Source organism: Lygodium microphyllum, chromosome 1 (genome assembly GCF_053477565.2).
Source record: "Lygodium microphyllum isolate KBCC chromosome 1, Lygodium_microphyllum_v1.1.10, whole genome shotgun sequence".
Taxonomy (NCBI): domain Eukaryota; kingdom Viridiplantae; phylum Streptophyta; class Polypodiopsida; order Schizaeales; family Lygodiaceae; genus Lygodium; species Lygodium microphyllum.
The window spans coordinates 75,849,714-75,864,610 of record NC_141135.1 but is presented as its reverse complement, the minus strand read 5'-3'; the positions used below and the strand labels follow the sequence as shown (position 1 = coordinate 75,864,610).

The following is a 14,897-nucleotide window of genomic DNA, read 5'->3' as shown; positions in this document are numbered from 1 at the left end:
CTATCTTATATATAATTTTTCCTTCTGTCTTAGTGTACCATCCCTCATCAACAAATTGTATAACAAGATCATATGTTAGTCTCTTCACTGAAAGCATAGCCTTTTATCTTCTAATCTTCACATTAGAAAAGAAGTCAAAAAATATATTAATAGGCATGAACAAAGTAACTTTGCTTAGCCTATTTGAGATACTAGGTTTTAATGCTTTTTGTATCTCAGAAAATATTTTACATCTATAGCCCTCACTAGCTGGCAAAGGCCACTCAAAGCTTGAAAAATTAGGCAAAGGAAGGGGGGACATTGATCCCCATTGACTACGTTGCATGGGGACAATATAATAATGGTCATAGAAGATTATTCCATTCTTTGCAAGCTCTGTCTTCTTTCTACCTTTGTACATCTCTTCTCCAATCAAGCCATGCATCACATAAATCACATCAACAATAGACTCGACCGGTTGCCATTCCTCAAGATTAGAGGGATAGACATCTACAAGACAAATGAACAAATGTTATAATGGAAAACCTTAAACCGTCCAAGAAAAGAAAGACCTTAAGAATCAAATCCTTACAATTTGGTTTATACATTGGAATATTTGAACTTCCAAGTTCCAAATATAGCTCTCTATGCATAAACACATGTTGCACCAGAACCTCTTTTATGCTATTCTTATTTACTCCAAGCTTGAAATCTTGGATTCTACATTTCCAAGCAGAGATGAGCGAGCTCTCATATCTTTGCTTTTTCCCATGTTTTGCCTATTGCACGGTCATCCAACTGCCTTTGCTAATGATTGTAGGAATCCATCTTCCATATTTTTGGAATGAGTTTAGAATGAGTTAAACACTGATATAGATGTGATTTGGGAGCTTGGACACCTTATTGAGGTCAAATTTCTGTATCCATGGTGCAGAGAGAGAGAGAGAGAGAGAGAGAGAGAGAGAGAGAGAGAGAGAGAGAGAGGACTAAGCTACCACAAAGAAGGGAAAAACACAAGAGGGATAAAAGAAAGGAAGAAAAAAAATAAGTATCAAGCTCTTTATTAATTTGAATTTAGATTAAACATGTCATTATCATTAATCCAGACATATCAATAAATAAAAGTGGCCAGGATTGTATATTATTAATGCAAAGATTGTCATAATCATGAATATAAGAGGTTAAAAATAGATATTGATAATACAAAGTTGTAATATTATATATATCTCTTTTTATAAAATATTTTTTTGTATTTTTTAAAATAGAACTTCTGTTATGGAGGCTTTGCTCCTACTGGCCTAGAGCACTCTCTCTCTATCTCCTAAAAGGCATTTTCGAGACCTCAAAACTCCCCTAATGCTTCTCCCCTCTCTCTCATCTCTTTTTCCTCTCTCTCCTCCTTTTTTCTTTTTTTTCTTCTCTCTCTTTCTCTTTTAAATTTGATCTTTCCTCTACAATTCTCTTTGTTCCCCCTCTCTCTCCTCCTCTTTCTTTTCTTCTCTGTTTGTATCTTTCTCTCAATTTTTGTTCTGTGTGTGTGTGTTCTCATTTTTCTTTTCCTCCCTTTTTCTTTTAATTTTTTTCTGTCGCTCTCTTTTCTCTCTATATATATTCTCTCTCTCTATTTTTCTATTTTTCCCTCTCTCCCCCTATTTTCTCTCTCTCCTCGTATTATATATTTTCTCTCAGTCTCTAAGTCAAAAGCTATGTTAAAAATGGGTTAAATTTTAAAAAACTATTCTCTTTCCTCATTTTTCTCCTTTCTCTCTGTCTTTTTCTATTTCTTCTTCTTCTTCTCCTACTCCTCTCTCTCTCTCTCTCTCTCTCTCTCTCTCTCTCTCTCTGAGTGTCCTCTCTTTTCCTCCTCTCTCTCTCTCTCTCTCTCTCAATTTCTCTCTCTCTCTCTCTCTCTCTCTCTCTCTCTCTCTCTCTCTCTCCATTCCCTCTTTAAATTTTTTTATTTCTTGTCTCTCTTTTAAAATTTATTTCGCTCTATAATTTTCTCTCTCTTCTTTTTCTTCTCTCTCTCTTACCCCTTTTCTTCTCCTCTCTCTTTCTTCTCTCTCTCTCTCTCTCTCTCTCATAAAGTGTCTGAAAAACTATGTCAAAAAAACTTTAAATAAAAAAATGTTTAAAATATTTAATGAAAAGGAAAGCTTAAATTAAAAAGCTTAACTTGACTATGAGAGAGAGAGAGAATTTTGATTTAAAAATAAGTTTGATTTAATTAAAAAGGGAAGAGAGAGAGAGAGAGAGCATAGGCCCTACATGTGGGGGGAGGGGGGTTTAGTTAAAATGAGGAGGAGGAAGAGAAAGGGAGAGATTACTCAATCTCTGTCAAAATATGTAAATTTTATATTTCCCCTCTCTATAATTCTCTCTTTGTGTTCATATTCTCTCTCTCTCCTTTTATTCCATTTCTTCCTCCCCCCTTTTTTCTCCTCCCTTCTCTCTTCTTTTTTATTTTTTCTTCTCTCCCTCTCTCTCTCTCTTTTTATATTTCCTTTCTCTCTCTCTCACTCTTATTCTTATTCTTCTCCTCTCTCTCTCTCTTCATTCTCTCTTTGAATTTTTTATTTTCTCTTTCTTTTATATTTTATCTTTCCTCTCTCTCTCTCTCTCTCTCTCACCTTTCTCCCTACTTTTCTTCTCTTTCTATCTCTCCCTCTCTCATCTCTTTTCCTTCTCTCTTCCTCTCTTATTTTTTAATTTTTCTTCTTCTTCTCTCTCTTTCATTCTCTCTATAATTTTTTTCTTTTCTCTCTCTTTTAAAATTTATCTTTCTCTCTCTCTCTCTCTCTCTAAATTCTCTCTTTGTGTTCATATTCTATTTTCTTCTTCTTCTTCTCTCTCTCTCTCTCTCTCTCTCTCCCCTTTTATTTTCTCCCAGTTCTCTCTCTCTCTCTCTCTCTCTCTCTCTCTTCTCTTTTCCCTCTCTCTCTCTCTCTCAAATTTTATCTTTCCTCTTGATAATTCTCTCTCTATGTTCACTCTCCCTCTCCTCTTCTCTCTTTTCTTCTCTTTGTATATTTCTCTTCATTTTTGTTATCTTTCTCTCTCTCTCTTCTCATTTATCTTTTCCTCTCTTTCTCTTTCAAGTTTTTTATCTCGCTCTCTTTTCTCTCTCTCTCTCTCTCTCTCTCTCTCTCTATTTTTTCTTCTCTCTCTATTTTTCTCTTTCCTCTTTCCCCCTCTCTTTCCCTATTTCCTCACTCTCTCAAATTATATTCTCTCTCTCTCTCTCTCTCTCTCTCTCTCTCTCTCTCTCTCTCTATGTCTATCTCTCTGTGTGTGTGTCTCTCTAAGTCAAAAACTATATAAAAAAAGTTTTAATTTCAATAATACTATTCTCTTTCCTCTTTTCTCCCCTCTCTCCCTCTTTTTATATTTATTATTATTATTCTTCTCTCTCTCTCTCTCTGTGGCCCCCCTCTCTCCTCTCTTTTCCTTCTCTCTCCCTCTCCTCTTTTTTCCTTAATTTCTTCTCTCTCTCTCTCTCTCTCTCTTAAAATTTATCATTCTACTCTATAATTTTCTCTCTTTTCTTCTTCTTCTTTTTCTCCTTTTTCTCTCTCTCTCTCTCTCTCTCTCCGTCTTCTTCTTCACTCTCCCTCTCAAAGTGTGTGAAAAACTATGTCAAAAAAATTATTTTAAAAAAATTTAAAAAAATTAATTAAAAAGAGGGTGTAAATTAAAAAGTTTAATCTAACACACACACACACACACACACACACACACACACACACACAGAGAGAGAGAGAGAGAGAGAGAGAGAGAGAGAGAGAGAGAGAGAGAGAGAGAGAGAGAGAGAGAGAGAGAGAGAGAGAGAGAGAGAGAGAGAGAGAGAGAGAGAGAGAGAGAGAGAGAGGCCAAGCCCTACACGTGAGAGGGGCATGAGGATTTAATTAAAAATAGGAGGAAGAAAAAGGGAGAGATTGCATGTGTGAGAGAGGGGTTTTTAATTTTAAAAAGGGAGGTTTGGAAAGGAGGTAGATTCGGGAAGCTCTTTGGAGGTTCAGGGCTTCCCGAACCTATAACCAAAATAATATAGTAGTAAAGTAACATATTCGCAAAATCAATCAAATACGTGAAAATGTTGGTTGGATATATCTACACATGGTCAATACAAAGGTGTGATTGAAGCTAGTCTTAAACTTTAATGGGAAGGAAGCTAGGGGTAGTTACTTAAAGCTGTGGCAAGTGCAAGCCAATTGACCTGTGCAAGGCTACATAATCTCCACTTACATGCTTGTGGTTGGATAGTGTAAAACTTTGACTTCACAATAAGATAAATAGGACTTGTGTTCAAAACACTCAAATCTAGGATTTTTTTCCACTTAGTGGCTATTCATGATTTCTTTATTGTTTTTTATTGTATGCTTTTCACATACAATTTCATAGAGGAATTGAAAAGCCAGAAGTACTCATGGCCCGAAGGCTTCAAGGAAACCACCATTTAAGGTACGTCTAGATATGGATATCATGAATGGTTGAAATTCACACAAGATATTTACATTCTCCTTCATTTCATACACTAGTTTTTCATAATGATGTTCTGATGCTTTTGGCCCACCCAACCAACCCCTCAAAGGCATCACAGACCACTTGCTTGCTTGTTGTTTGGTGGTGTGAAGTGTGAATTCACACGTTTTCCAAGTCATCGCTTTTAGGAACTTCTCACTACATGGCATCATAAGAAAAGCTTTTTTAAACAAAATGTCCAAGAGAGAAGGTAGTATCCTGGTGGAATGTTTAGCTTGAGGCCATGTCTTAATCAAGGAAACAAACACTCAAGTATACAAGGTTGCAATAATTACATGATTATACTCAAATTTGCAAGGTTTGACAATATTATTGTCTTCTTTCAAGCACCTCAATCATAGAGTTGTCTACGCCAAAACGAAAAGTATATCACTTACAAACATGTTAAAATAATTTTTACTTTCAAATGGATTCAACAAGGATCAAAGAGCAAAGGAGTTTCAAGCATGTCATCATGTTGTGTTGGTTAACCTATTCAGCAAGTGATCCCCACAATGGCTAATAGCCACAATGACTCTTGTTTCCACTAGTCAAAGTGATTTGCCCAAATTGAAAAAACGTTTCTAAGTTATAAGCACAAATGTGACACATGACTATAGAAATAGCAAGTACAACTCCCAAGAGATTAAGAAAAATGGTTTACAAGCACAAGTGTAACACATGATTATACAAATAGCAACTATAAGTCCCGATATTAAGCTTAAACTCTCCAAGTGACTTGCCTTAGCTCCCTCAAGGTGGATTAAGAAATTGACCTAAGTAAAATGGTTTTTGAAGGAATATGAATATGTAAAAGTACCAAAAGGAAAAGGAAACAAGATAATAACTTGAAGTTAAGAGAATAAAAGCCTTGTACCCACAAAAATAATAATATAGCTCCTATGCTTGAAAAAATGCTACTTCATTGCCAATGTTTGTGGTTGATGCCCAATAGCAAGAATACCATCACCTCCATTCATAATTTTCCTTCAAATATATAAAAATCTCAATATCACTCTCTTCTCCTTGCACTACTTGATTCCTTTGAGCTCCAAAGTTAAGTCAATAATTTCAAGCTTTAAGGAAGAGACAAGGATGAGAAGAGGAAACCCATAGAGTTCGAAAAGAGAGAAGAAGCACCAAATAAAATAAGAGGGATGCAACAATATGAGACAATAGAGAAATTAGAGTATGGCCAAAGGGATTTGAACTTGTTTGTTTCACATTTTACCCAACAAACAAAACAAATTGTAAAAGGTGGCTCACTTGAAAAGTACATTCTTTCATAGTTGCATTGCTTGACTTATCAAATGTTTTGTGCAGTAGCTAGCGTGCTTGCCAAGCTCAACACTTAAAGCACACCACTCTTATCACATCATATATTGACTACATATACTATGTTGTTGCTAATCATGCAAACAACGATTTGTGTATTAGGTAGTCCACCATGGAATTGAAGGGACAAGGAAAGGTAGGAATATAGCCAAGTAGAGAGTCAGGCTAGTATTTTGTCCTTTATGTTATTTTGTTTCACCAATCAAGCAATAGATTTCACCAAGGTAGTATTCTAATGAGCAACCTACATAAGACCAAACACTAAATCATTCATCAGATTAAGTGAGGAGTTTGCCAAGCTTTGCCTCCACCATGACAAAATTGGAAGCTTTTGAAGATATTCTAACTTTTTTAATGTATTCCAATGTATTGCATTTGCAAATAATAATCAAATGTGAATGAGGATGACTCTCCATTGGTTATTAGATCTACAAAGTTGTCATTTGTGAGCCTCAACTTTTTATGATTTGCACACACACAATGCACCATCTAGTACAAATTTGTGCCTCATATTTTTGCATAATTAACTTACCAATATTACATATTTGATCCCTTAGAAGTATACTCCACTAAGATCAAAATTGTCTAATGTGACAATTGATCACTTATGAGTGTACTCTACTTTCAAACATTTCCCAACTAGACATTATTTTACATGTAGTTGTCTTCAAAGTTTGAGCAAACTCAAGAATTTGTGGTGGCCTAACTTAAACTATGATTAAAAAATGTAGATTTCCATTATGCATTGCAAGTGTATAGTATGCAATTAAACTAAGACTTCATCCCAACATTCAAAAGATTGTCTGAGATTAGCATTCAACATTCAATTGCTACAACCGGCATGTTGATATCAATCTCTGCTTTTGGTATTGAGAATGCACTTCAAGTTGATGAATGAGCTACTTATGTGTGCGCACACGCATGTGAAACTATTCAATATCATCAATAGATAAAATGTACAAAGAGAATAAACTTCATAGCAAAGCCTACTCAAAAAAGGCAAAAATTTGTGAAAAGCACATATATATAAAATACACCTAAAACACCAATATAACACCTATGGTATAAGGATCCACGAAGCCCAAAATTTGACCCAAAGAAAGAAATCTCATGGCCTTCAAAAATAATGATTTTCTAAAGTGACATTTGATCACTTAGAAATGTTTTCCCATTTCAAACCTTTTCCCAAGTGGGCACTCTTTAGCATGCTCTTTAACATCGGAAATCCCAAGTAAACTCAAGAAATTGATACTGGTGAGTCTAACTTGGACTGTGATTAAACTAATACCCATTGAAGAGGGATGTAGCCCTCTCTTGACATTGGAGGAACTAAACCCACCAAATGCCTACCAAGCACCATTGGGTACTTCAAGTGAATAGTAAATCAAATTGGGGCTTAACACTAACACTCAGATTGTTGTTCAATATGATTGACATTCAATTGTCACATCAGTCATGTTGATAACCTATGCTTTTGGTAGTAAATTGCCCACCACGGCTAAGAAAGTCCAAGCAAAAATGTGTGCGTTCGCATGCACGCATGTGCACCGGTGCCGAATCAAATTGTAAAACAGTAGTTAATTGATCAATTCAATCATATGGCAATAAAGATTGTAGTAGGGCCCAAATATTAGCAGCCCAAGCATAAAAATTTTGAAAATACTCCCTATGATGCAGCCACGAGCATATAAATTCAAGGTTCAGAGAGTTTTTAAAACCCATACATAAGTGATTTGTTACTTGAGAGAGAGAGAGAGAGAGAGAGAGAGAGAGAGTGAGTGTGTGTGTGTGTGTGGGGTTTTTGGGCGTGGGGGGGCACCTCATTTATTTCATGAATCCATGCCATATATTGGAATTTGGCATCGGTAGCTTGTAACGGTAAGTAATGAATAAGATGTTCACCGCGAAATCACGATAAAAGGCTGCGACTCGCGAGTCGCGAGCACCAACGCAATGAAAAATCCAGCATCCAGGCGATACAGGATGTGAATCGTGATCTGTGCTTACGCCATTCATGTAAGCGTTCTGATGCACGTTTCAAGTATTAGGATTTGACTAGTGGTCCGTGGACAGCACTTCTATAGTAGGGCACATCATGTCTTCTGGAGTTTTTCGTCTCTCGAGTTGCCTTGTAACCACCACCAACGGTAAGCTTTCAAATGCAGACAAGCAGTCATGGCATTATAAGATTTGTCATCATTCTCTGACTGCTCCGAGGTAGTGGGTTCCCTGCTGACTTGCCCACCGGAACATATGTAATCGAACTGTGTTCGTTTCTACATCTTTTAAATCATAAACGAGTTGGTTCACTAGTCAGGAGCTCTCCATTCCCCTCTCCTTTCTCAGAAAGAGCACAAGCTTTGATTTGAAGTCTGCCGGGAAACGTACAGGCCTGTAGTTCTTGTCAAGGCAGACAGCAGTGGCCTTTGCTTCCAAAACAGGCTGTCCAAAAAAGGCCAGGCACAATTATACAAAAACCACTTAAGGAGAGCCCTCGTACTCATGTAAACAATGCCAGCCGATTGTACAGTACTGATATTTGCATCTTAAAGAGTGTCATTTGCATATAACCACAACAGGCATTAAACGTCATCAGCCATCCTGGTAGAGAAGATCTCAGAACCTACGATCCTGTTCAGCTTTCAATAAACGTAGAATACCCCACTGTATGAGAATTAATCAAACTAAAGTAAGCATTTTGCAAGGCACCTAAAGTTTTTGTGTTTAGAATTTTGATCTTTTAAACATAATTAGAGCAGCAGCATGAGCAAGATGTCCATAGTTTATCAAGAGGAAAAAGCTCCACTTTTGTGCGTAGTTTATCAAGCGGAAAAAGCCTCACTTTTGTGCATCACTCGAGATATACCATCAGTCAAGGTAGCATTCACACTAACCTTGAAAAGGTAAAGCCTATGCAAGAATGGGATGGCAGCTGGGTAGCAGCAATACCTTCCCCCTCCATGGCTTCTTTCCTCCATACATATACCAAAACACCACACACACACACCCTGCGGCGCCCCATCTTCCCCAGAAAGACCACCTTGAGAGGTTTGTATATAGGATGATTTGTAATTTTTGAGACAGCTCCAGCTAGACCGTTGAGCACATGTACTTCATTGTAAAATATTATGAGCAACATAATTACCACTTACCACTTCTTTAAACCAACCCCCCCTCCCCCAAAAAAAAAAGCAAGAATTGGATGTACCTAGCCTGTTAAAATCATCAGATATTTTGTAGATGCCCTCTCCTGTTACAATTGCCCCCCATACAAGTTACAAAAAGAGGGGGAAAACAGGACCTCTCAGGTAGACTGTAAGCAAATCAGTTGGGACATCTACAGCAGTTGAGGCCATCAGGGGCCAAATGGCAACTAGCAGACCTGTCTAGCTGTGAACAGGACAAACAAAGTGACCTTACAGCCTCAAACTGTCCAAGAGGTCTGCCAAAATCTCTGCAGGTTATTTGGTAAGTTCTGGACCAAAGGTTATACCATGAGCTGTGGATGCACAGCTATTGTTATGGCTAGGTTATGATGCCACAAGGTGGTGTAGTCATGGCTATTGTTCAGCATGGCAAGATTGTTGGCAAAGGCAACACCAAGCTTCAACTTCTATGTATTTTGATCACTCTTTAAGTCCAAGTGTATGCAGACCTGCTATTAACAAGAAAATGACACAAGTTTTGTTTCACACCTCGCTATTGGGGATACAAATGACCACATGGTCGAGGCGCCTTGAAAAATTACCACTATTCAAGGCAGTATCTTTCTCCACACTAAAGCTGTGGAAAGGGTAATTGTTTACACAAGATTTTGTGCTGTTGATTGAGTAGCAATAAAACCAGCCTTCCTCCTTGGAGAGGGTGGTAGTGACCTGATTCAACAGTAATTACAGCAAGCACCAAATTCACATAAACTGAAAATGCAAATGTTACCATTTTAATCTTGGATATTGGATAGTCTATTGGTCCCAAAATTGATGCCTCTTGTGGTATTTCTTTAACTTATATTGCAAATGGAAAGAGTATAATCGAGATCCTTGGATTTGCTCCGCTAATCCAAGCGTCTCTTACTGTCAAAACTAATTAGTAAGCCTCCAAACCAATTTGCCCCTTGGTTTGCTCACGAATTGGCCTTCACCTTGCTCCTTGAAAGACAAATTTAGCCGCAAAACCAATATTGGTTGGCAGGTCTCCTGAATCTCCTTGAAATTCCACAATTTGAACTGTTTGAATTCAAGTCCTAGGCCCTCAATTCTGAGCATATATCCCGAGGTGGCTGTTAAACCCTAATTTTTATTGTAGATTAGCGTTTACAGCAGAGATATTCTAATATCTCCACCTTTGATGGCTCAAATGGCTAGATTTTACTAAGATAACTTTGACAAATGATTGGGGCTAAGAGAGAATGCTATAGAGTGAGAAATTTTGGAGTTTCATCTCGAGGAAGGCTAAAAAACTGTTGCTACCCTGCTCAAACAACCATGGAAGCCGTCACCTACAACTTAGGACCACTAGAAAGACTACTACTCTCTACTATATGATATCACCTGCACTTGAAGGACCTTAGGCTATAATGGCCATGTGCAAAGAGGGTAGCTCAAGTTCAACAGGAAAGACAGCTTCTGTTCCATACACCAACTAGAAAGGATTTTGTCCTGTAGCTGTCTTATGGGAGATTATGTATGCCCAGAGGGCCTTTGCAAGTTGATCATCTCAATCACAGCAATATGCGGCAATCGTCATTGTTAGGATCGAGCAGAGGATGCGATTAATGACTTCAACTTGGCCGTTGGCTCTGGGGTAATAAGGGGTGGACTTGCGATTGCGAATCTTATACATTTTTGTCAACTCTTCCATAATCTTATTAAGGAAGTGCGTACCTCGGTCACTTATGAGCTTTAGGGGACTGCCAAAATGGGTGATGATATTCTCATACAGGAACAATGCCACGTTATTTCCATCGTCCCGCTTCAGAGCTTTAGCTTCACACCACTTGGTGACATAATCCGTACATACCAGGATGTATATGTTCTGCTTTCTTCTGGTGGGTAGATCAATGGGACCCACAAAATAAATCCCCCACATCTCGAACGGCTTTAGGGGAAGAGTGGGGTGCAAGGGCATGGCACTGGATTTGGTAGGCCTTCCCATTCACTGACAAGCATCGCATCTCTTGCAGTAGTCACAAGCATCCTTATAGAGGGTTGGCCACCAATATCTTGCAAGTAAGGCCTTTCTAGCTGTTGCTTCTCTTACAAAGTGTCTACCACATGGCTCGTCATGGCATGCTTTCAAGACTATGCCGATTTCTTCTCTTGCAACACATCTTCGTAAGACTTCATCCTTTCCTTTCTTGTACAGAGCGCTACCTAACAAGGTGTAGGGGGATGATTCCAATAGAAGCTTCTTCTTCTCATGGCTCGAGATGCCAGGGGGATACAGTCTCAACCAAGAATAAGGAAGCATCAGGGAGGTCCGGATCATCCTACTCCTCTTCTACAGTTTGAGGGATCCATGACAGATGATCGGCTAGGACATGGGAACGACCAGGCTTAATGACACTTCAAAATCAAACTCCTGGAATAGGAGCAACCATCTCATCATTCATCCTTTAATATCTGCTTTGTTCATCAGGAAGGGCAGGGCTTCATGGTCCATGTAGAATTTGAAATGCGTTGACAATAGATAATGTCGGAACTTCTCCAATGCAAACACCATTGCCAAGCACTCAAGCTTTGTCACTATATAGTTTCATTCTCTATCGAGGATCTTTCGGCTTGCATAAAATATTGGTTGATCCAACTTGGAAGAACCCTTCTGGCATAAGACAATGCCACTCTTGGAGGGATCCAAACTTCTATCACTTGCTGTAAGAATGGTTCATAATGGCTGCAAATCACATCAGTAGTATCTCCTTACTCTCTAATAGTCTCATTTTCTCTCACAATGAGTGGAATAGACTTTCACTAATCCCCAAAAACATTTTTTCCATTTGCATGGGCAAGTTTTCACAAGTGACAATCTTCTAATCTCATTTCAAATTTAATTTATTGATTATTCTAGTGTCTAGAAAAATAATTTTACCAACCAAAAATTAAATTGGCTAGACCAATTTGTCTTCCAAGCATCCTTGAGTAGTTATTAGCCTTTAAATTCATATTAATTAATTAATTAATGCCTTGTCTTTAATGTTACCACTAATATTAGTGGCTAATAAATTGGCCTAGATCCAAATTTGACATTGGATACCACCTAGCATCTGTCAAACATAACTTATTACAACTTTTGCCTTTGGTATCAGGTGATATTTCTAGGTCCTAGGTCCCACATCGTGAAATAATTAACTTGCACCTTACGTGAGCAAGTCTCATTAGCACATTTGATTCATATTACCAACCATACTTGGATACATTGGGCCTTGTATACCATGCATTGGTTGTTGCCTACCATAAGGAGCTATGCCATACATCTCTATATGTGGTCCCTGACCCACCATTGCATGGAAACTACTGCCATCACCAAAGTACCATGGCTATACCATAATTGCATGCATGGCCTACTGTCCAAAAAAAGCATTGGATCGGCACTTCCAAGTTGGCCTTGCATTTGGAATATCATGCTCTTATATTGACTCTTCCTTTAGTGCATCATTTGCTTATGCTCACTATCCACATTTGGAATAACATGCTCCTGTATTGACTCTTCCTTTAGTGCATCTTACTATCTTGAAGCTCTGAGGACGATTTCCTCTTATTGCCTTCGTTGCCCTCCCTTAAGGGGTTCAAAAAGCATATGATTAAGAATCATTTGCCAATTCTTCTTCTTGCCTTTGGTATCAGCTGATATTTCGAGGTTCTAGGTCCCACATCATGAAATAATTAACTTGCACCTCACCTGAGCAAGTCTCCTTAGCACATTTGATTCATACTACCAATCATACTCAGATACATTGGGCCTTGTATACCATGCATTGGTTGTTGCATACCATAAGGAGCTATGCCATACATCTTTGTATGTGGTCTCTGACCCACCATAGCATGGAAACTACTGCCATCACCAAAGTATCATGGCTGCCCCATAATTCTATGCATGACCTACCGTCCAAAAAAACATTGGATCGGCACTTCCAAGTTGGCCTTGCATATGTATCACTTGCCCCACTGGCATCATTTGCTTATGTTGACCATCCACATTTGGAATATCATGCTTCTATATTGACTCTTCCTTTAGTGCATCTTACTATCTTGAAGCTCTTTGAAGACAATTTCCTCTTCTTGCCTTCGTTGCCCTCCCTTAAGGGGTTCAAAAAGCGCATGATTAAGAATCATTTGCCAATTGCACAAACATTTCAGATGCTGTCCTCAACAGTTTTTTTAAACTAATCATCAAATTTCTCTGCCTCTTGCAAGCCATCAGCTTCTAAAGGCTAGAAGGACCCACATTTTGGTCTAAACCAACATAATCAGCTTGTTGTCCATGCTATAAGCCTATTCCAAGATTAGGCATTGCATGTTTTTTCCTTCATCATGTGCATTTTCACACAAATGCATCGTCATTACTTGATCCCATCTCACTGCTTGAATAGATTCTTGCTGTAGTTGCTTAGTTGAATACAATTTCAGCACTAGAGCAATACTTTTGGCCTTCAATCAAGTACCTTAGGCCTACCAATTCAAGGGAGTTGATGGTATCTCAGCAATGGAACCTTGCAACTAGCCTTTCTCCTTGGAGAGAGTGGTGATGACCTAAATTAACAAGGATTACTGCAAGCACAAAATTCACATAAATTGCAAATGCAAATGTTACCATTTTAATCTTGGACATTGGACAGCCTGTTGGCCCCAAAATTGGCGCTCCTTGTGGTATTTCTTTAACTTATATAGCAAATGGAAGGAGTACTATTGAGATCTTTTAATCTCCTCTGCTAATCCAAGCACCTCTTGATATCAAAACTAACTAGCATGCCTCCAAACCAATTTGCCTCTTAGTTTGCTCGAGGATTGCCTCTCATCCTGCTCCCTGAAAGACAAATTAGTCCCAAAATTGATTTTTGCTGTAAATTAGGGTTTACAACAAAGATCTTTCAATATCTCCATCTTTGATTACTCAAATGGCTAGATTTTGTTGAGATAACTTAATAGATGGTTGAGGGACAAGAGAGAATACTTTAGAGTGAGAAATCGCAAAGTTTTCTCGTGAGAAAGGGTGAAAAACCAATGCTATCCTACTCAAACAACTATGAAAGCTGTTATCTACAGCTTAGGACCACCAGAAAGATTGTTGCCCTCTCCTATTTGTCATATGCACCAAAAGGACCTTGGGCTGCTATCACTTGCTCTTGGAGGGCTCCAAACTACTATCACTTGTAGGAATGGTCCCTAATGACTGTAAATACTAGTATCTCCTTACTCTCTAGCAGCCTCTTTCTTTGTCATAATGGCTGGAATAGGACTTTTACCAATCCCCAAAAACGTTTTTTCCAATTACATAGGCAAGTTTTACTAAGTGGCAACCTTCTAATTCCATTTTTCAACATTATTTAGCTTATTAAATTAATTTTTCAAATACTAATTTCGAAAATTTATTTAATAATTATTCTAGTGTCCAAAAAAATAATTCCACTAGCCAATAATCAAATTGGCTAAGCCAATTTTCTTCCAAGTATTTCTGAGTGGTTATTAGCCTTTAGACTAGCATTAATTAATTAATTAATGTATTGTCTCTAATGTTACCGTGTTGAGGTGGAGTGTTGACTGAATGCGAGACTAGAATGAAAATATATTTATATGTTAGGGTACAAGTAAAGGGTGTGTTCACACCCATAAGTTTATACTACACAGGATAAATGGGAGTTTACAACCAAAGGGGCTTTACACCCAACAATCTCCTACTTAAAGGCCCGAAGTGGTGCCTTTAAACTATCCAACTGCAATGATCATGCTGAGCCTTTGCAAGGCTTTTAGTGAGAACATCTGTAGGGTTATCTTAGGTTTTGACCTTGGTCAGTGTGACAAGGCCATCATCCAAGACCTATCAAATGAAATGATCCCGAATACTGA

At 38.1% G+C, this 14,897-nt stretch overlaps 1 protein-coding gene across 2 annotated transcripts in view; it reads right to left on the bottom strand.

The window, feature by feature from the left end:
- Window positions 1-4,624: 4,624 nt before the first annotated feature.
- LOC148041278 (acyl-acyl carrier protein thioesterase TE3, chloroplastic-like) overlaps window positions 4,625-14,897 on the bottom strand; it is a 96,777-nt gene continuing 86,504 nt past the window's right edge. The window contains exon 5 of one of the 2 annotated variants that reach the window (XM_087678821.1): window positions 4,625-4,659. In XM_087678821.1, coding sequence (XP_087534947.1) covers window positions 4,657-4,659 — 3 coding nt within the window. In that variant the 3' untranslated portion in view covers window positions 4,625-4,656. Of the gene's footprint in view, window positions 4,660-7,443; window positions 8,278-14,897 lie in introns of those variants that run through there. The other variant, XM_087678814.1, reaches the window with a different exon arrangement.